Source organism: Dryobates pubescens, chromosome 25 (genome assembly GCF_014839835.1).
Source record: "Dryobates pubescens isolate bDryPub1 chromosome 25, bDryPub1.pri, whole genome shotgun sequence".
Classification (NCBI taxonomy): Eukaryota; Metazoa; Chordata; class Aves; order Piciformes; family Picidae; genus Dryobates; species Dryobates pubescens.
Genome location: NC_071636.1, coordinates 8,396,115 through 8,413,664, shown reverse-complemented (window position 1 = coordinate 8,413,664; position 17,550 = coordinate 8,396,115). Strand labels below are relative to the sequence as shown.

General features: G+C 42.7%; 2 protein-coding genes across 2 annotated transcripts; both read right to left on the bottom strand.

Moving 5' to 3' along the window:
- Positions 1–139: 139 nt before the first annotated feature.
- DDX55 (DEAD-box helicase 55) lies at positions 140–8,686 on the bottom strand. The gene is made up of 14 exons (XM_009909559.2): positions 8,563–8,686; positions 8,145–8,195; positions 7,971–8,057; positions 7,354–7,445; positions 7,186–7,248; positions 6,364–6,513; positions 5,714–5,903; positions 5,098–5,180; positions 4,110–4,241; positions 3,036–3,128; positions 2,297–2,411; positions 1,465–1,633; positions 803–1,095; positions 140–328 (listed from the first exon to the last, which is right to left on the bottom strand). The coding sequence occupies exons 1-14, from the start codon at positions 8,668–8,670 to the stop codon at positions 161–163; spliced, it is 1,794 nt and encodes a 597-aa protein (XP_009907861.1). The 5' UTR covers positions 8,671–8,686; the 3' UTR covers positions 140–160.
- Positions 8,687–9,464: 778 nt separating this feature from the next.
- Positions 9,465–16,212, bottom strand: TMED2 (transmembrane p24 trafficking protein 2). Its single transcript, XM_054173135.1, has 4 exons — positions 15,958–16,212; positions 14,364–14,556; positions 11,951–12,058; positions 9,465–10,963 (listed from the first exon to the last, which is right to left on the bottom strand). The coding sequence occupies exons 1-4, from the start codon at positions 16,135–16,137 to the stop codon at positions 10,839–10,841; spliced, it is 606 nt and encodes a 201-aa protein (XP_054029110.1). The 5' UTR covers positions 16,138–16,212; the 3' UTR covers positions 9,465–10,838.
- Between the last annotated feature and the right edge of the window lie 1,338 nt (positions 16,213–17,550).

The following is a 17,550-nucleotide window of genomic DNA, read 5'->3' as shown; positions in this document are numbered from 1 at the left end:
ACAAGAGTGGTGCTCTTAGGTTGTCTGCATGTCTCCATGAACAGCAGGTCTCTCTATGAAGAAATTAGATTGGTTCTGTTCTCTGCAACATTATTTTGTTACAAAAATACAATTTTATTGAAACAAGGAGCATTTTAATGTAAAAGTGTTAGAATAACTGTCAGCCTTCAGACTCTAAGTCAGCAACAGTTTCTGTTTTGAGTCTACTCTGGTTGCCTGTTACTCTCTTCTCAAACTCTTCTTCACTAATTTTTCCTTTTTTTAATCTTTTCAAGAGTCTTGTGTCATTCAGCAACTCTTCCATGTCCTCATCTTCAATGTCAGAGCCCTGTTGTCAGGTGAAAAACAACAAATTAAACACATCATCAGGTTTTCATTCTAGACAGCTGAACACAAGAGAAGCTTACAACAGAGATTTTGCCACAAGTATCCAAACAGGAAATAAAAGTCCATTTTCATCTAGAAAATAATTTCTCAGTTACACATGTTGAGACTTGAAAAAAAAAAGAATCAAGTGCTGTCCACCATCATGCCATACTGCTGTACCTCTGAGAAATCAAAATCTCTGCTACCAATGCTGGCAGCATGGCTGACTGGCCTCAGAGTGCTGAGAAGTTATTTTAAGGTTTGGCTTTAAAAATCTGCTCTGCAATTTTGTTAAGCTTTGCCTACCAAGGCCCTAACACGTTAATTTACAGTTGTTACTTCTAACAAATTCAAACTCCATGGCTCTCTGACATTTGAGAGCAGGTTCCTACACTACAGTAATCACATGCAGTTTAATAAAGCAGGCACAGTTTACCTCTTCATGCTTCCTTTTAGCTGTTATTTTCTTTTTCTTCTCCCTTTTGGCTTTCTGCTTTGACCAGGCTTTGTTCTTTATGAACTTCTTTTTTCCCCCGTTTTCCTCTCTTTCTTTTCTTTGTTGTTCTAATTGCTTTTGTCTCTGTTTTTCTCTATTTTTGTCCTTAAATGAAATGGAGTCTGTATTAACAGTGACTGGAGTAAAGTCTGGAAAACATTTCCCTCGTAGTTCTGGCATCTTCGGCATTTTTAACAGTGCAAAACCTTTGGCAAGGCTAGCAAAGTCCAGATCTATTGGAATAAAGATTTGAAAGTCAGTTTCCTGCTGGATGAAGAGTTCATTTCACTAAGTCACAAAAAACTATCTTCTTGTATTGCCCAGGCTCTGTATTTATTACTAGTGACAATACAAAATCACTTTTATGTATGCTTATATCGGTTTGGTCAAACTCACTAATTAAACATTTTCTCTTGAAAATAGTGAGAAACAAGTTGCATGTTAAAAACACAGTTTTGTCAGACTCTGATGCTACAGAAAGTAAATTTGAGATGAGAAACCAGCAGTTGAAGCTTGTGGACAAGAACGCTGTTGTTTTTCCACAAGCAAATACTGTCTCCTGAAAAGAAGAGCAGGAGCTGGCAAGCCCTGCTGGGAATTACCTTTTACTCGGAAGATGAGATTACATTCGTGTTTGGCATAGGCCTGGATGTAAGACACAAAAGCTTTCATTCCCTTCTCAAACACTGCCCTGTCAGCTAGGGCCATAGCCTTCAGTTTTGGAAGAAGATCTAACACATCCGTCTGTGGTTTCATTTCCTGCATGGGACACTGAAAAGCAGGAAAGAAATACAAAACCAAAGAAAAAGTTCAGCTGAACAATTTCAAGCACACGCTTCATCCCCAGGTAATCCTGAACAAGGTTTGAGCCCTTTTCCTCCTACTTGTTCATTTCTACACTCCAGGTCACCACTCAGCCCCAGATGTCCTAGCCCAGCAGAAGAGTCCACAGACTACAGCTTGGGAGAAGGGCAACATCATCCTGTGCCTCATCAAGTTATGTTCTCATAAGTAGAGTTCTGGAGAATACATACTATTAACCCCACAGATGCAGGACCAGGCATAGGAAATTATCACAGTTAAAGAGCACAGAGTGTGCAGTGTGTAAATTGGTGGCGGAGTTGGGAGTAAGAGCACAGTCCTGTGTTGCCCTTCTGGGAAAGTTCAGTCTACATATCCTCAGAAGTGAAAAACCTTTCCTTACTCAATGCATCACATATTCCTACTACAAACTCAGCAGACAGCACTGGGAGCCATTGAGTTCCAACAGCTGATTACTAAGCAGCTCTTGCCATTTTTCAATTGTGCACCTCTGATAAAACCTTTCCTGTGCCTATGGCCTTAAATTCTACAAATTCTGATGTCAAAACTCCCCATCAGTAAGCCTGTCCCCTTGCCTTTCCCTGCTTTGGGATAGAATAAAAGCCCACTAACCTTTTGGTTGATTGAAAGGAAGTTAATGTAAGCCTCTTCCATGGGAAGCAAAAACACAAGCGCGCTGCCCACATTACCAATCCTTGCTGTCCGGCCACACCGATGCACAAAGGCACTGGAACAACAGAAGACAGAGCTCACTTAACAGGAAATGCTCAGCCTGATCATAGAAGTATCAGGCAGCACAAAAGCAGATCTTGTGGAATGGGAAATACAAAAGTGCCATATACTTCTGAAATAACCACCAGGAATCAATGAAATGCCATACAAGCAGTAGTCCCCCTTAATTATTAAAGCTGTGTGCTACAGCAAGGGGTGTCTGGTTAGGGGTGAATCTGAAGCAGAATTATCACAGTCGAAGTTAAAATACAAATGTGCCATTCATGTAAGCTTGCAGTGGACCCTTCCTTGGAAAGTTCTGTGCCCACCCTCATCTCTGTTCTCACCCCCTCATTATTTCTTTGACATTCTCACACAATGCCTTACCCCATAGGGTCTCTTCACACAGATCTAAGTAGCAACTACCTATTTGGCTTATGCACTGATAACACAAAGAGATTTCAATCCACAGCAGTCACAACAAAACAGCAGGGTTTCAGCCTCCCTCAGTTTGTGTTTCCACTCAGATTAACTTCCAGGCAGCGATTCAACACGTTTTCAGCAGTGTGTGTTCCAATTTACATCTGCACAGTGCAGTAACATGACCATGAGCACAGGTTCTTGAGCTCTGAAGTCATACCTTGCACTGCTAGGTGGGTCATACTGCAAAACCCAGTGTACTTCTGGAATGTCTATGCCACGGGCCATCACATCAGTGCAAACTAAAATGCCACTAGAGGAAAAAAAAGTGTATTTTAGTTAAATGGTTACTTGAGACAAGCCAGTGTGTCCCCCCAGCTGTGTGTTCTGCATCTACACTGCAGAATGGGGAACAAAATGTTTTAAAACATTGGGGTTTTGCAAAGAAACAAAATACTTAAGGTAATTGAAGCTTTCACCAACTAAAATTTTGCACAGTATTGTAACATTATGAAAAGGAATGTGATTTACATTACCTGACTATGAAAAAATCAATCCCCTATCACAGGTCCTACTTTTAAATCACCACTGCATCCACCAGAGCTGAACTTAATACTATACATATTTTACTACAAGACTGAAGAGACTGAGTTTTAGCATGCTGTTTGAAACAGCTGTTCTTACAGTCTGCTGGCAATTGTTTCTCTTACAATATCAAATGCTGAAATTCAGGTCCCATGCAGTAAACATCTGAGCTACACAAGGAAAGAGTCTCTCAACACCCTGAAAATCTGACAACTACAATGCTGTGTAACCAAATCCTTGTTCATCTACTAATCAAACACCACCCTGGGTTTCCCTGGGCTACCTGTAAGGACAAGGTTATTTTCACTACCAGTTCCCTATCAGTGAGATTTAAACATCAAGGCTAATGGCTGTAGCATGTAACCATAATATGCCCAGATTAAACAGCAGCACAAATAGCAACTGCAACAATGGACTTCATGATGTCTGCACCTGGCCAGCAAGCAGCACAAATTTTAAAGGGTCCTAGGCTGCAGGATATCCTAAATCCATGTCTCTGCATCTTTGATGCTGCCACATGGCTAGACATACCCATACTTTGAGTATCTGAGGGTAGTTTGTGTTATTTCAATACATTCAGAACCAGCTAGCAGCATCTTTCTCAGCACAAACAATGCCATGGTTGCATAGTGCAGTGACAGAAGAATATTGTCAGACAGAATTACACATCCCTCCATATTTCTGCTTCTGCCTATCCCTCTGTTCTTACCCTGGGAGCTTCCGAAACTCCGTGAAAATCTTGTTACGCTTGTGTTTCATTTTCCCATGAATGCTCATGATTTTCACTTGTTTAATTAAGGATTCCAAAGCCTTCCCGTAGTATTCTACACAGGCACATGTGCTGTTGTGGTAAAAACAGACATAAAAACAAAAAAAAGGATGTTGCATATTTTATCTGGTTTAGATAGTCAAACTAGAGTGGACCAAGACCTTTCCCAAATATACACTTGTGCCTATTTTTGTTTAAACCCCAGAATCCCAGCACAGTGGGTGTTGGAAGTGACCTCTGGAGGTCATCTAGTCCAACCCCCCTGCTAAAGTAGTGTCACCCAGAGTAGGCTGCACAGGATCATAATGTCCAGGTGGCTTTGAAACCTGTCCAGAAAGGGAGACTCCAAAACCATCCCGGGCAGCCTGCTCCAGGGCTCCGGCACCTTCACAGCAAAGAAGTTTTTCTTTATGTTTAGGTGGAATTTCCTGGGTTCTTTTGTGCCCACTGCCCCTTGTCCTATCACTGGGCACCACTGAAAAGAGTCTGGCCCCATTCTCTTGACCCCCTCCCTTCAATTATTTATATGCATTGAGCAGATCTCTCAGGCTGCTCTTCTCCAAGCTAAACAGCCCCAGGCGTCTCAGCCCTTCCCCTCACAGAGATGCTCCAAGCCCCTCAGCATCTTCCCAGCCTCCACTGGACTCTCTCCAGTAGCTCCTTGTCTCTCTTGAACAGGAGAGTCCAGAACTGTACATCATCTGTAATACCTTACTTTACTATATAAAACATGTTCTATGTGTATTTTTTAAGTTCAACACAATCCTGGTAGGAAGCAATACTCAGTCTCTCTTTAGGCACCATATTCTACACATATAATTCAAATGACTCACTTTTAAAACAGCTGTGTGCTTTGTCACAGGGCAGAGTTTTGGAATTTAAATAATGAAACACCACACTGCCCACAATGAAACACAAACAGAATTACCTGAAAAAGACTAGATGCTTTTCCTGTTTGTGCTGTCGAAGAAAGTGCACCAGCTGATTGAACTTTTCATCTGCTTTGCAGATCTATACAATGCAAAAGAAAAAGTAAGCAAATGGACTTGATACAAAGTGATCTGCCCACTTCTTCCTTCAGTGTGCCCTGAACAGTACCTATGGATACTGATGGATTCTCCCACAGTTCATCATGTGCAACGCCACTCTTTGATGCATCTTAGTTTAAATAAAAATAAATACTTTAACTTCCAGTCTTCCCATCCCCAGCCACTATCCCCCTCCCTCATTTTCCCAGGTTCCCCTCTGCCATTTCTCTGAAATTGCCAAAGTTTTGTCACAAGCAGGACAAGGAGCCACAGCACTGCAGCTTGTTTTGGGGTTGTAACTCCTGGCCAGCCAAACAAAACTCACAGGGCTGCCAATTCTGATCTTTCTCCTTAGCTCAGTTACTGAGCTTTAGAGAACCTGCAAGAGCTTTATGTCTTGAGACTTGGTTCCTCTATTAACATGGCCCTAACTGGTCAAGACTTAGAAACTTACTGATAGAACCAGGGAAGAAAGACAGAGAACAAGAAGCTATCATAAAGCACAGAGGTTCACACCATATAATAGTTCTCCAGGCGTGTTGGGGTTTTCTGTGTGTTGCTTGCAGCCACTCCCTTCTCCTTCACCGAGATGCGGACAGGATTCCGGAGACCAGCTCTCACCAGGTTCTCCACCTCTTGAGTCTGAGTTGCTGAGAAGAGCCCTGTCCGTCTCTGCTTGGGCAAAAAGTCCAGAATGGCATTTAAACTGCAAGTAAGCACATGTAAAACATAACTGTCCCAAAACTTCCCTCAGAAAGAAGTTTAATCACTGGCAGTAAGATTTTACAAACAAAATAGTTTTTATTATCAAGTGCCAATCCTCTGTTAAGTGATTATCTTAACTGTGACAGCAAGACACAAGGGACATCAAAGCTGGGTTCAACTGTTTTAAGTCATTCTGATGAGTAAATGTCAATCAAACATTAACACAGCATGTGTTAATACACATCAGGAAAAAACTCTGTATTCTTCAAGGATACACTTTTCCTTATTCTCTTCCCCTCCTAGCAATTATTTTATGCAGTCTACAGAGCAAAAAGAGGTAAAAGAACAAAACAGAACAAATCGAAATTTAGAGGTCATTGTAGGCCATTCTCAGTCACACCAATCAGATACAAACTCGTTTACCACTGCAGAAGTGTTACTAGAACTTATTATTTAAATACCTTGCTTCAAAGCCCATATCTAGAAGCCTGTCTGCTTCATCTAAAACCAACACATCAAGAGATTTCACACAAGTTGCTAGGTCCAGCCCATCTGCTTTTCTTCTGAACAGATCTTCCAAGCGACCTGGTGTAGCTACAATGATGTTCCCCCTGTTTGTGAACAAGATACACAGTGATTTTGTAACTTGGCAAGGTAAAGCCCTTGGGGGAGCTGCAAACATCATCACGGCACAAATCTGCATGCAAGTTGATTACATTCCTCAGTAAAACACAGTTTGCCACTTCCAACTGTATTCCCACGTCAGTGCCTTTCAGGCACTATGCTGATGGGACAAAACATCCTCAGGTGAAAGGATACCATTTGTGGTAATAAAAGCAGAGAATACAATCATCAGCTATCAGCTGGAAGAAATATTTGGTAGCTCCATGCAAAAGCCAGGGGCAGATATGATTGTTTCAAGACTTTATCATCAGTATCAGCACCAAACAGTTCCAGATAACTATTCATAAGCAGGGTCTCAATCTCACTAGAGCCTACTGTGAGTACATTTACAAAAAAGAAGGAACTGAAACATTGTGGAGACCTTTTTCAGCTCTCCGTGCTGCACAGCGTTCTCACCCAAACAGCATGTAAATGGTAGCAACGTTACATGAGATCCTTCCCTACTGTCTTATTGTGGCATTAATCCACTGTTTCCTCACTGCACTCCCTAACATATTCATGCAGTACCACCAAAGTTTAGAACCAGCCCTAATTATAAAACCCCAAGGACATGGAGAAAATACACAAGGCATTGGTAAAAATGGGTAACAAGAACTCACCCGTGTTCCTTAAACTTTTCAACATCTTCCATGGGATTCCTACCACCAATTAAAAGAATCTGACTAAAACAATAAAACAAGATTGAGGTCATCTTTTAAGTTTTGCTATCTTATCAATGACAAAAATACAAAGGAACTATGGTTGTGACAAGCCTGAAGTTCACCCACCTAAACTTGGGGAAGTGTTTTGTGAAGTGTGACAGCACCTCTTCAATTTGAATAGCTAATTCTCTCGTTGGGGTGATAATTATAGCTCCAACCTGCAAGGGGAAAACAAAAGGAATTTATGTAAAATAACAGACCAAATGAAAGATTTGGGGAAAATTCTCCCTACAAGCTAAGCAAATATGAACCATGTTTATGATACTAATTTTAGACAAAACATTTCCACAAAGACGACAAAATAACAGGACAGAGGTGCAAAATACCTATTCTCAATGAACAGTACTTAATAATGATATTCAGCAGCAACAACAGTGCAAGTTCTCTGTACATTAAAACATATTCTAAGCCAATGGGTGCCAAAAGGCACTCAAAGACTCCTGTTTGCAAGACATCAATGGATCTGCTACATTTCTCAAACAACTCAGACCCTGTTTTGACCAAATAAGAAACTATATCTAAGTGTAAATAAAGCACCTAAATTATTTATTAAGTATTAAACAGTTTATCATTACTGTTATACCAAAGAGCTGAGCAGACACTCATTTTATGTGTATGCAATTTTCCTTATTGGCACTTTTTCCAAAGTCCTCAAATCCTTAGAACAGCAGAACTTATCTTACCTGCATTTTCTTTAATTTTTCTTCTCTTCTGAGAAGAATTTCCAGTATGGGAATTACAAATGCTAAAGTTTTGCCACTGCCTGTTACCTGTGAGAATGGAAAGAGAGTCAGTCCTCCCTCAGCTCCAGAGACACACCAAAGTAGCAATGAACTCCACCAAGAAAAGGCACTCACCGCTTCCGCGGCCACATCCTTGTTATTCATGAAAAGGGGAATGGTGGCAGACTAGGAAAAGAGAAACATCACATGAACAGTTGAATGGCGATGGTGGAAGTAAATCTCACAGAGGCCGAATTCCCCCATGACATACCAAAGCTCTCTGTAAATGTTCCCCCAGCAGAGACAGAGGAGCCATGGGTTTCGACTTCCTTCGCTGCTACAGAATCCAGTAACTGCTCTGACCTGCGGCCTCGGGGCTACGACCGAGCCTACCGACACCGCCAGCGTCCTCCTTCCTCAGGCCAGCACGGACCAGCCCCGGCGCTGCCAACACCGCCCGCCACTCTTCTTCCTCAGGCCCTAACCTCCCCGCCGTATCCTCTCCCTCCCCGGGACAGCCGCGGGCCTGTGGCCGCTCCCCGCGGCCCCTCACCTGCACTGGTGTCATGCGGGCGAAGCCGAGCTCCCGCAGCGCCTGCAGCACACCCGGGCTCAGCGCTACAGGCAGCGACTGCCAGCTCCCTTCGGTCACCGCCTCCATCTTGGACGGGTGTCTCAGCCGGGTCCGCCGCCCGGCCTCACGCGAGGCGCCCTCGGGGGCCCGTGCGGAAACATGGGCCGCAGCACTTTGGTTCCGCCCGCGGCATTGCTGCCACCATCCACCTCCGCTAGGGTTTTACCTCCTCCTCGGGAAAACTAAACCACCTTTTGGATACAACCGAAAAATAACGGGTTTATGGAAAGTAGCCTACCACAATATCTTCTCTTTTCACTGCACATAAATATCTAATGCACGGGGGGCAAGAGGATGGGGACAGACGTGTCAGTGGTACCCTGAGACAGTATAAAGGGCTACAGGCACAAACTAGAATCTAGGAGGCTCCCTCTGAACAGGAGAAACTGGTTTCCTGTGAGGGTGCTGAAGCCCTCTTTGGGCAGCCTGCTCCAGGTTGTAGAGTCTCCTTCTCTGGAGAGATTGAAAACCCACCTGGACACTGTGATCCTAGGCAACCTGCTGCGGGTGACCCTGCTTCAGCAGAAAGCTGGGCTAGATGATCTCCAGAGGTCCCTTCCACCCCCACCACACTGGCATTTTATGATAGTTCAGTACTTCTGTGGGTCATACATAACATTGCAAGAGCTGTCCCAAAGCTGAGCAGCAAAGCTGCAGGGTTAGAAGTACCCAAAATTTCTTCTACCTGCCCCTAAAGTGGAAAGGAAGTCTGATTAATTCCCAATATCTTAAGAGATACTTTATTACAAAGCTTTGAGTGCTCCTTAAATCATCACAATAAACATTTGTAAAAAAAAGGGGGGGAAAAACACCACTTTTTTTTAAAGAATTTGTTTATTTATCGAACCTGGGTCATATTTAGATTCACAAGCAATTTTTAAATGTACATCTTAGAATTCAATTTTAAGTGTTTTACACAAAAATATTGGCACACAACAGTTGCAGTAAGGTGTAAGAGCCACCTTTCTGAAGAACTGCTGCAAGTGTTTGCCCAAGGTTGAAAAACCTTTACCTGGAACATGAAAACCTGTAACAAATCTTAAATTAATTGTACAAAACTGTTGTGTGTTACTTGTAGAGGCTCCCCCCTGGAAAAGACCCCACCCCACCCCAAAAATGATTACAACTAATGTACATCAGTCACAACATAATCCTGGCTCAGCACCCACATCAGACGCTGCTTTAATTTTTAAACCAATCATCAGATACTGAGGAAAGGAACTTTATACAAAAACAAATCTACATGTGCCTGAAAAAAGAAACCGCGCTGGTATTCAGCATTATGCTAGTTATGATCAGGTAATGGCAGAAACTGCCACTGAACTTAAATACAAGGGCTGCATAGCATCGCAATAAACCCCCAGATTCATTAACCCTTTGGCATCAGGAGTCCAGGTTTCCTGAGCACTAATTGCGTTCCGCAGCAGCGCCAACAGTCTGAGCTTTGGACCTGCAGAAACCAAAGGGTTAACTACGGTTTGCAAGACACTGCACACAATTGGCTCCGATAGAAAACCTGTGAAAGACTAAAAACATTCAGTGATGAGGAGAAAACATATTTTCATATCAACTGGTTAATTCAAAAGAGCTTTGGGAATAAGTTGATGTAGTTAGGAGAGTTACTGAAGACTTCCTTTTAAATAGCAACTAGGTGTGAGTACTAGAGTGGAAGTGGTCATCTGTCTTCTGTTCATTATCAGCATAAAGTTCCAATCACTTCTCCTTGGCAGTTTACACAAGTGAAGAAGGGATTATTTCAATTTTTTTTAACACCTACTGCAGGGTTAAAGATGTCAAAGTTGCAAACAGTCATATGTTAGGGCTTTGTACCGTTTCCCTAGCTAGAACTGCAAGTACTTATGAAAACAGGGGGAAAAAAAACACGTTAGAAGAGACATCAACATTGCTTGTTACTACAGCCGAGTTACAGCGTTTGCAGTTTGCTTGGACCTCGCTTAGCATACAGACTAGGCAGATTTAAGTGAAAAAAAGTTATGCCAATTAAGTGACAAGATTTCAGCACAGCTTTTGCTACAGAAGATATATAAAAACAATTCATTTTTTAACTAGGAAGGAACAGAAGCAAATCAGTTTTACAGTTCAGTAAAGAGGGTTCAGAAACTAAATGACTTTTTTTTTTGTGACCAGGATGCTTGGTAGACAGTGAACTGAAATCCGGGACCAGAAAAGTATTCTTAAACCACCCTTCGGACTTCAAAAAACCTCTTCAGATAGTAGATTTGTCCCAGTGTCATGGCAACTAGTACAAGAGCTTCAAAGAATGACCAAAGAACCACTCTGCTGTTTGTGTTGTCATTAACTGTTGGGGAGAAAAAAAAAAATAGAAGTAAGGAACAAAGCGTTTGAAACCAACTGGAAACAAACTGTTACTGGAACTGGAGCACTGCACATCCACTACTGATATGGGTATCATGTCATTACAACAGACTCTGCAGCCTTAGAGAGGAAATTTAAGAACTGAGAGGGAAGATTTTTCTTAACACCTTGAACTGTGCTGTGCAAGATGTTTTAATTTCAACTTTGGACACATACTGCAGCTCGCTCTCTATTCTGCCCACCTTCAAAGATGTCAGACAGACAGAAGCTGTTTGCTTTTTCAAGTAGTGGTTGTATATTATGGTCTCCAAGTCAAGTGAGGAATTTCTAAAGGTTCATCATCTTTGTTTTGAATGATTGAGCATTTTCTTAAATAAGACCATTAGCAACAGAAGTCCTAAACCTGGAGATATTCTTAAGTTCAAAAAATTGAGGAGCCAGTGCTTCAGTACAATGCATTTTCACAGTAAGAATATTTGCCCTTTACTCTCACTGGCCTTCCCCTGAGGCACCACTTGACACTCTCTGTCACACTTTAAGCTGTATTGCAGAAAGCAAGGGCCATGACTGGAGAGTTAATCCTATTCTCCACTTGGAAGTAACAACAATTCTGCAATATTTCAATTAAAGGTTTTTAAAGTTCCATTATTAAGCCACACCCACTTCAAGGATGAGGAAATAGCTCTGTTCCTGGGAACCACATCATTACTGATATCCTCACGAATGTGCCAAAGCAGTACAGAATTTACACCAATTAAGCAAAGATTATTTTGCACAGCAATATTCATTACATGAGGAGAGCCAATTTAAAGATGACTGCAAGCACCAACTACATTATTTTACAGGGAGCTCCATCAGAACTTGCTCTCATTTTTTGTTTGTAACTGGGAATAGCTTCCATTGACTTGTATTTTAAATCACATTAAATTCATGAAAGAGGGGAGAAGGCATTTAAGTTGAAGGCACATACTTGCTCTATGTATTCTTTCACGAACTTCCATGTACTCCTGTTCATGCTTTACGGCTGTCATGGCCACTGCTAGCTCATTGATCATCTCTTCTAGCTTGTTCTGATGAGCTGTGGAATAATTTCAGAAGCATAAGAAAGTCTGTTATTTACTCAAAAAAATGTATTTTTACAGTTTACCAGTGGTTAGATTTAATTTCCTGTCGCAGAAGTTCTGAAAAAGGCAGCCTGTAAAGCTGGAAACTCTCTAGCCTCACAGCCAAGTCAAGTTTAGTTTTCACAGCACCACTTTTCCTAACACATCCCCATGGTTTGTAGTAAGTGGTAAAACGTTCTCTACACCCAACTAGAAGGCAGAAGACACAAAATTCAGAGTCAGCACAGACCACTTATTTCCAGCACGGGCACACTTCTCCAGAAAAACAATGTGACAACAGGTGAGCTCAGTAACACACTCTAGTATCTACTTGCTGGTATTGTCCAGTGTATTTCAAGCAAATTATCTTAACATCACAGCCTTCCCCAGTTGTTAAGATTGCAAAAATAGAATGACTGAGAATTTAGCTTAAGATCATGATGCTGGCAAAATGAGATCACTTTCTGAAGCAACATTTCACATCTTGTGATCTTCCTGTTTAGCTGAAGCACAGCATTCAGCAGAAACAATGCCAAAGGGGGCTGGCAGAAGGCAGAAACTGGCTTCAGGTTCTGGGATGTTGGGAAAGCACAGAAGGAAGAAAATACCAACCTAGTGACAGTAAACTAACGTGAGATAATTCAGCAACTGAAAAGACCAAACACCTAAGATTTAGTTACGTGTCAATCACAGGATCTTTTAAATATATTTATGCTCAAAAACCTATCCACTTATAAATTTATAACTTACACAAAGTTTTCTAGCAACAAGAGAAGTTCAAGTTATCATTCCAAAGAAACACTCTGGGCAATCAGCTCTCTTAAGTCACAAAACCTAAGATATTTTCTACTGAAGGGACGTTCTTGACTTTGAAGCTATCTTTTAATTTATGAACTGTTTCAGATTACATTCTGAAAATAAAGCTATTCACAATATACACCCTAAGGGGAACAGTCAAATAGGAAACCAGAGGCTAACACTCAGACAATTAACATCTAAATAGTTGTGTAAGCCACACACACTTTGCTAATACTATAAATCCCTTATTTTACGGGCAAATGGCCACTGCAGTTTATTAGTAAGAGAAGAAATTACAGTTGCAGGGAGTGTTTAAACACACTCAAGACAAAAACACAACCAAGAAAAACTGTTTGCCTCACAAATTTAAAGCTACACCAAGATTTACAGCAGATACATTCAGACTCAATAAAAGATTTAAATGAGTCTTTAAGAAAAATCGTTAGGAATTTGTTACTTGTGATATTAAGCACCTAATGCACACAGTTATTTGCTTGTCAAAATGGAAACCAGGAATCGATTGCCTTTCTAGCTAGTTAGTGATTTCTAAATAAAACTTTATAACTTGCTAACCAACACATTCATTTCTTTCACAGCAAATGACAAGTTTTTTTTCCCCCTTTGTAACATTACTGGTAGCTCACAACTTAAAAGCTTATTAACTTCCAAAAGCCTTTGGTTATTCAAGACCCATTTTCAGCAATAAAAAGAAACACCAGCTAAAACATCCAGTAATCTTGGATATTGAGTGTTTTAATTTCACCTAGAACTCCCAATTAAGCCTTCTGTTAGCCACAAATAACCACCTGAAGATAAATTGTCACAGACAGTTCAAGGACCTGATCCCAAGAGCTGCTAAGGGTATGAACCTCTTGATGGAAGCTTGCAGGTGCTCAGCATTGCTCAGAATCAGACCTTTTATGTAGTTTATTAAAAAGACATTCTCATGCTACAAACAAATGTTACAGAGCAAACGTTAGCTGTTAGTGAATAAACATATGCAAAAGACAAGATGCTAATGAGCTTTCAAAAAGCAGTACACATACCATCCCAGGTATCTCCACCACCTAGAGAAAAGTGTAAGAGATGAACACAAGTACAGGACAAAAGACTGCAGATAAAATAGTAAATTACATGGCTAAAAGAAGATTTCTATATTAGCACATTTATCGAAGGGCTCAACTAATGCAGGGAGTAGTCTACATACTGCTGAGCACACTAGAAATTGGACAATGAAACCAATGAACAGACTAAAGGATGAAAGCATTAGTTTCTGCAGATGGCCAAGTGATTCCCTGGTGATTTTGCATTAAATTGTGTAATGAGCTCTAAAAACATCCTTATCCCTTTTAGCTGTGCAAGAGAACAGCTACTTAGCCTGAGGACACAGGGATTCTGAGAATCCTAGTCATGTCTAAGGCATGCATGCAGGAAAAAAAGCTCCTGAGATGGAGTCAATATCTTTCCAAAAGTTTTCCTCACCTTCTGTCTCCATGTCTTGCCCCTTTGGAGCTTCCCCGATATCAATAGTGAACATCACTATCTTGGGAGTCATGGTGGACATTCTGTTGCTAAAGCAAAACTTGTAAGTTCCATCCATGTGGGCAGCAAACGTGTATTTTCCACTGGACTCTCGATCACCTTTATAAATTCCTTTATTATCAGGGCCTGTAATCTGGGTGGGGGAAACAAAACATCATGCATTTTCTTTAAAACACAGTGGGTTTAAATACCCCATTCCAACACTGCACCCATTTTGTGAACTTATCCAGTCAGAATTACCAGTATCACCTGTAATCTGACTGGCTTAGCATTCTTCATACACAACTGGAAAGCAGTGATGCATTTTTCTGCACAGAAATCCTTCTTTTTTTTAAAAAAAAAAAAAAAAACAAACAGAAAGCTTCTTGGTAAATAAATCCACACAAAAGCCTCTCTTACTAACCAAGATTACTGGCCTTCCATATTCCAGATAAGAAACAGTCGTGAACAAATAAGCCACAAGCTATTGACAGTCTTGGCTATTAGTCAAATTAACAACTGCAGGGGAAATCTTATCTCTGCTGCTTGAAGGAAAACAAACACTAAAAAAAAAAATAAAATAAAATAATAAAAGAAAAATAAAAATTCTCCTGTATGCCAACACTACCTCAGACACACAGGTGTGCATTGTTGCAGCTGCCATTTCAACCGGACCAATGGCTCAAGTACTGAGTGCTAAGGATCACTGTGGTCCCAAGGCTCCTGTCCCACTAGGCCAAAGTGCTGCTGAGTTTCCACTAGTGACATGTGAATGGGAATTTAGAGCTCCCTGACTGTGCCCTGCCTTAAAAGCAATGTGCAACTTTAAACTCTCACATTCACTCTCAGTAACGACTCTCTCGTGGCTAACTTATCTCAGGCAAACAACTATCTGCTCTCCACCAAAATGAAAGGAAACCTTATTTATTATTCTGCCACTAATTCAGTGTCTCATAGACAAAAAGGACTTGCCTACAACTTTCAAGATGGCAATCCACCTGATTAAAACAAACACTTTTTGATTCAAGGAGAGGGACACTTAATCACAAAGTAAGCAACACACTTCTGTAAAGAGCAACCCCGTTCGTTCTTCCTGCCAGTTTATTATGACAAGACTATATCAGGCAGAACAACAATGGAAATCTGTAGAGCAAGACTCTGAAAGCAGGAAGACTTCCATCTGCAGCAACAGAAGCGGCCTTACGAAATGCAACCCCCAAAAGAGGCACCTCGTCCTCTCGGAAATGCCCACGCCGCCACGCAAGGCCCAGTCCAGCCGGGCAGAGACCCTCTACCTGCCTGCAGGGAGCCCCCTCGACGAAACGGGACCGTCCCAAACTAGCCAAAGGTTATAAGCACGCTCGAGCCAATGTTCGCCCCCTCGTCTCCACAGGACACCGCCACCGCTGCCCTCCCGGGAGCTCCCGGCAGGGCCCAGCCACGGGGCAGCTCCGTGATGGCGGGGCAGAGCGCAGCAGCCCTCCTCTCAGCGCGGCAGCCCTCAACTCAGCGCGGCCCAAGGTCAGCCCACCACGGCAGTGCCGTCCCCCCTCACCTCCACATCGATGTCTAGAAAGCCCCCCTCCGCCACCTCGAAGATGAGCCCCATCTTTGTGCCGGACGGCACCCGCTCCAGGAAGCACTCCTCAGCGTGCGCGTCGATGCTGACGAAGTAGGCAGCAGCCGGAGCCGCCAGCGCGGCCAGCAGCGCCAGCACCGCCCGCACCGGCGACATGGCGGAGCCCAGCGGGAAGGGGCACCGAGCGGCGGGCCAGCAGCAAAAGGGGAGGGGGGACTTCCGTCTAGCGCTACGCCCCTTCCGGGGCACGGGGCCGCCGCTCATAGGCCGCCACAACCCCACTGCCACGTACAGCCTGTGCTACGGTGGCCACTGAGGGACCATTCAGAACGGGACCGCCTAAACCTTGAGGAGGGAACCGCGCGGTGCAGGAGGCGGGGCTCCCACTCGGGATAAACCAATGAGCGTGGAGCAGGGTCAGAACCGCCTTGGAGGAAAGCCAATGAGGATGAGGCGGGAAGCGGTGTCCTGTCAGGAAGAGCGGCTCTCGGAACTGCATTGGGTGAGACATCAGAGGGGCGTTTTTCAGCAACCAGAGAGCGATGGCGGGAGCAGCTTAAGCGTTAGGAGTCAAGCTTCCTATGCCTGAAGTCCCTGTTACGATTATTCGTCCTTTTCCCTTTTCTGTTTTTGTTTCTAGTAAGGGACACCTGATCTCTCCAGACAAGCTTTCTGTCTGATGCATACCAAGGTCTCTGCAAGCCGCACCCACAGAATACATATAAAACATTTCTCACCCAGAGTGCCTCTAAAGACAGAAATTGCAGTCAAGGTGCAGAGAGGAAGTAGCACATCAGGCACTACAGTGCTTTCGACTCCTATCTCCTTGTCCTATCTCCTGTTGAGACTTCTTCCATTTCTCAGTTCCTTTCTAGCACATGGATTTGGTACTCATGAACTTTTTAATTTCATAAACCACTAGTGCTTTGACTTCCCTTTTAAACTGCTGTGCCTTCTTAGAGCTCTCTAAGCCAGATTCAACCATCTGGTAACTCCCTGTAATGTGACGACATGAGCTGGAGCACGACCTCTGTGCCAGAACTGCACTGTGATGAACTACAGACTCAACCCAGGAAGACAACTGCTAGTCATAGAGCAGGACAGCTGGGAACTTAAAGCACTGCCCCCGAGCTTGACATGCTTCTCACAAACCAACTAATTTCACTAAGCCCCAGCACTGCTCCTTGCATTAACAGAGCTCACCAAGGCTGCTTGCCTCCATTTCCCAGGTCCCACACATCTCACCCCATAGAATGATTTGGGTTGGAAGGGACCTTAAAGATCATCTGTTTCCAATCCCCCTGCAGGGACACCTCCCCCTAGACCAGGTTGCTCAAGAGTAATTAAAAAAAAAAAAAAAAAAAAAAAAAAGGAAGAAAGCCTTGTCTTTCTGGTGAGTGGTTGGTATCCTCTGATGGAAAGGGCACACACTGTTGGTGACCCAGTGTGAAAAGAAAAAAAAAATAAATAAACACAAAACTTGGGGCACTCATGTCACCAAGACAAGAACAAGATGATTGTGCTCACCCAGTCAAAGGGGTAAAGGCAGGGAAGTGAAAAGAGTCAGAC

What these genes read in the sequence shown, in the direction of transcription:
- DDX55 (XM_009909559.2), bottom strand. Translation starts at nt 8,670, where the DNA reads ATGGAGGCGGTGACCGAAGGGAGCTGGCAGTCGCTGCCTGTAGCGCTG. An exon ending in CCCGCATGACACCAGTGCAG is followed by an intron (nt 8,196 to 8,562) that starts GTGAGGGGCCGC and finishes CTCTTTTCCTAG; the next exon opens with TCTGCCACCATTCCCCTTTT. An exon ending in TCCTTTCAATCAACCAAAAG is followed by an intron (nt 1,634 to 2,296) that starts GTTAGTGGGCTT and finishes CCTGCTTTTCAG; the next exon opens with TGTCCCATGCAGGAAATGAA.
- TMED2 (XM_054173135.1), bottom strand. Translation starts at nt 16,137, where the DNA reads ATGTCGCCGGTGCGGGCGGTGCTGGCGCTGCTGGCCGCGCTGGCGGCT. An exon ending in TTCTAGACATCGATGTGGAG is followed by an intron (nt 14,557 to 15,957) that starts GTGAGGGGGGAC and finishes TCCCCCACCCAG; the next exon opens with ATTACAGGCCCTGATAATAA. An exon ending in TGAAAGAATACATAGAGCAA is followed by an intron (nt 10,964 to 11,950) that starts GTATGTGCCTTC and finishes TCTCCCCAACAG; the next exon opens with TTAATGACAACACAAACAGC.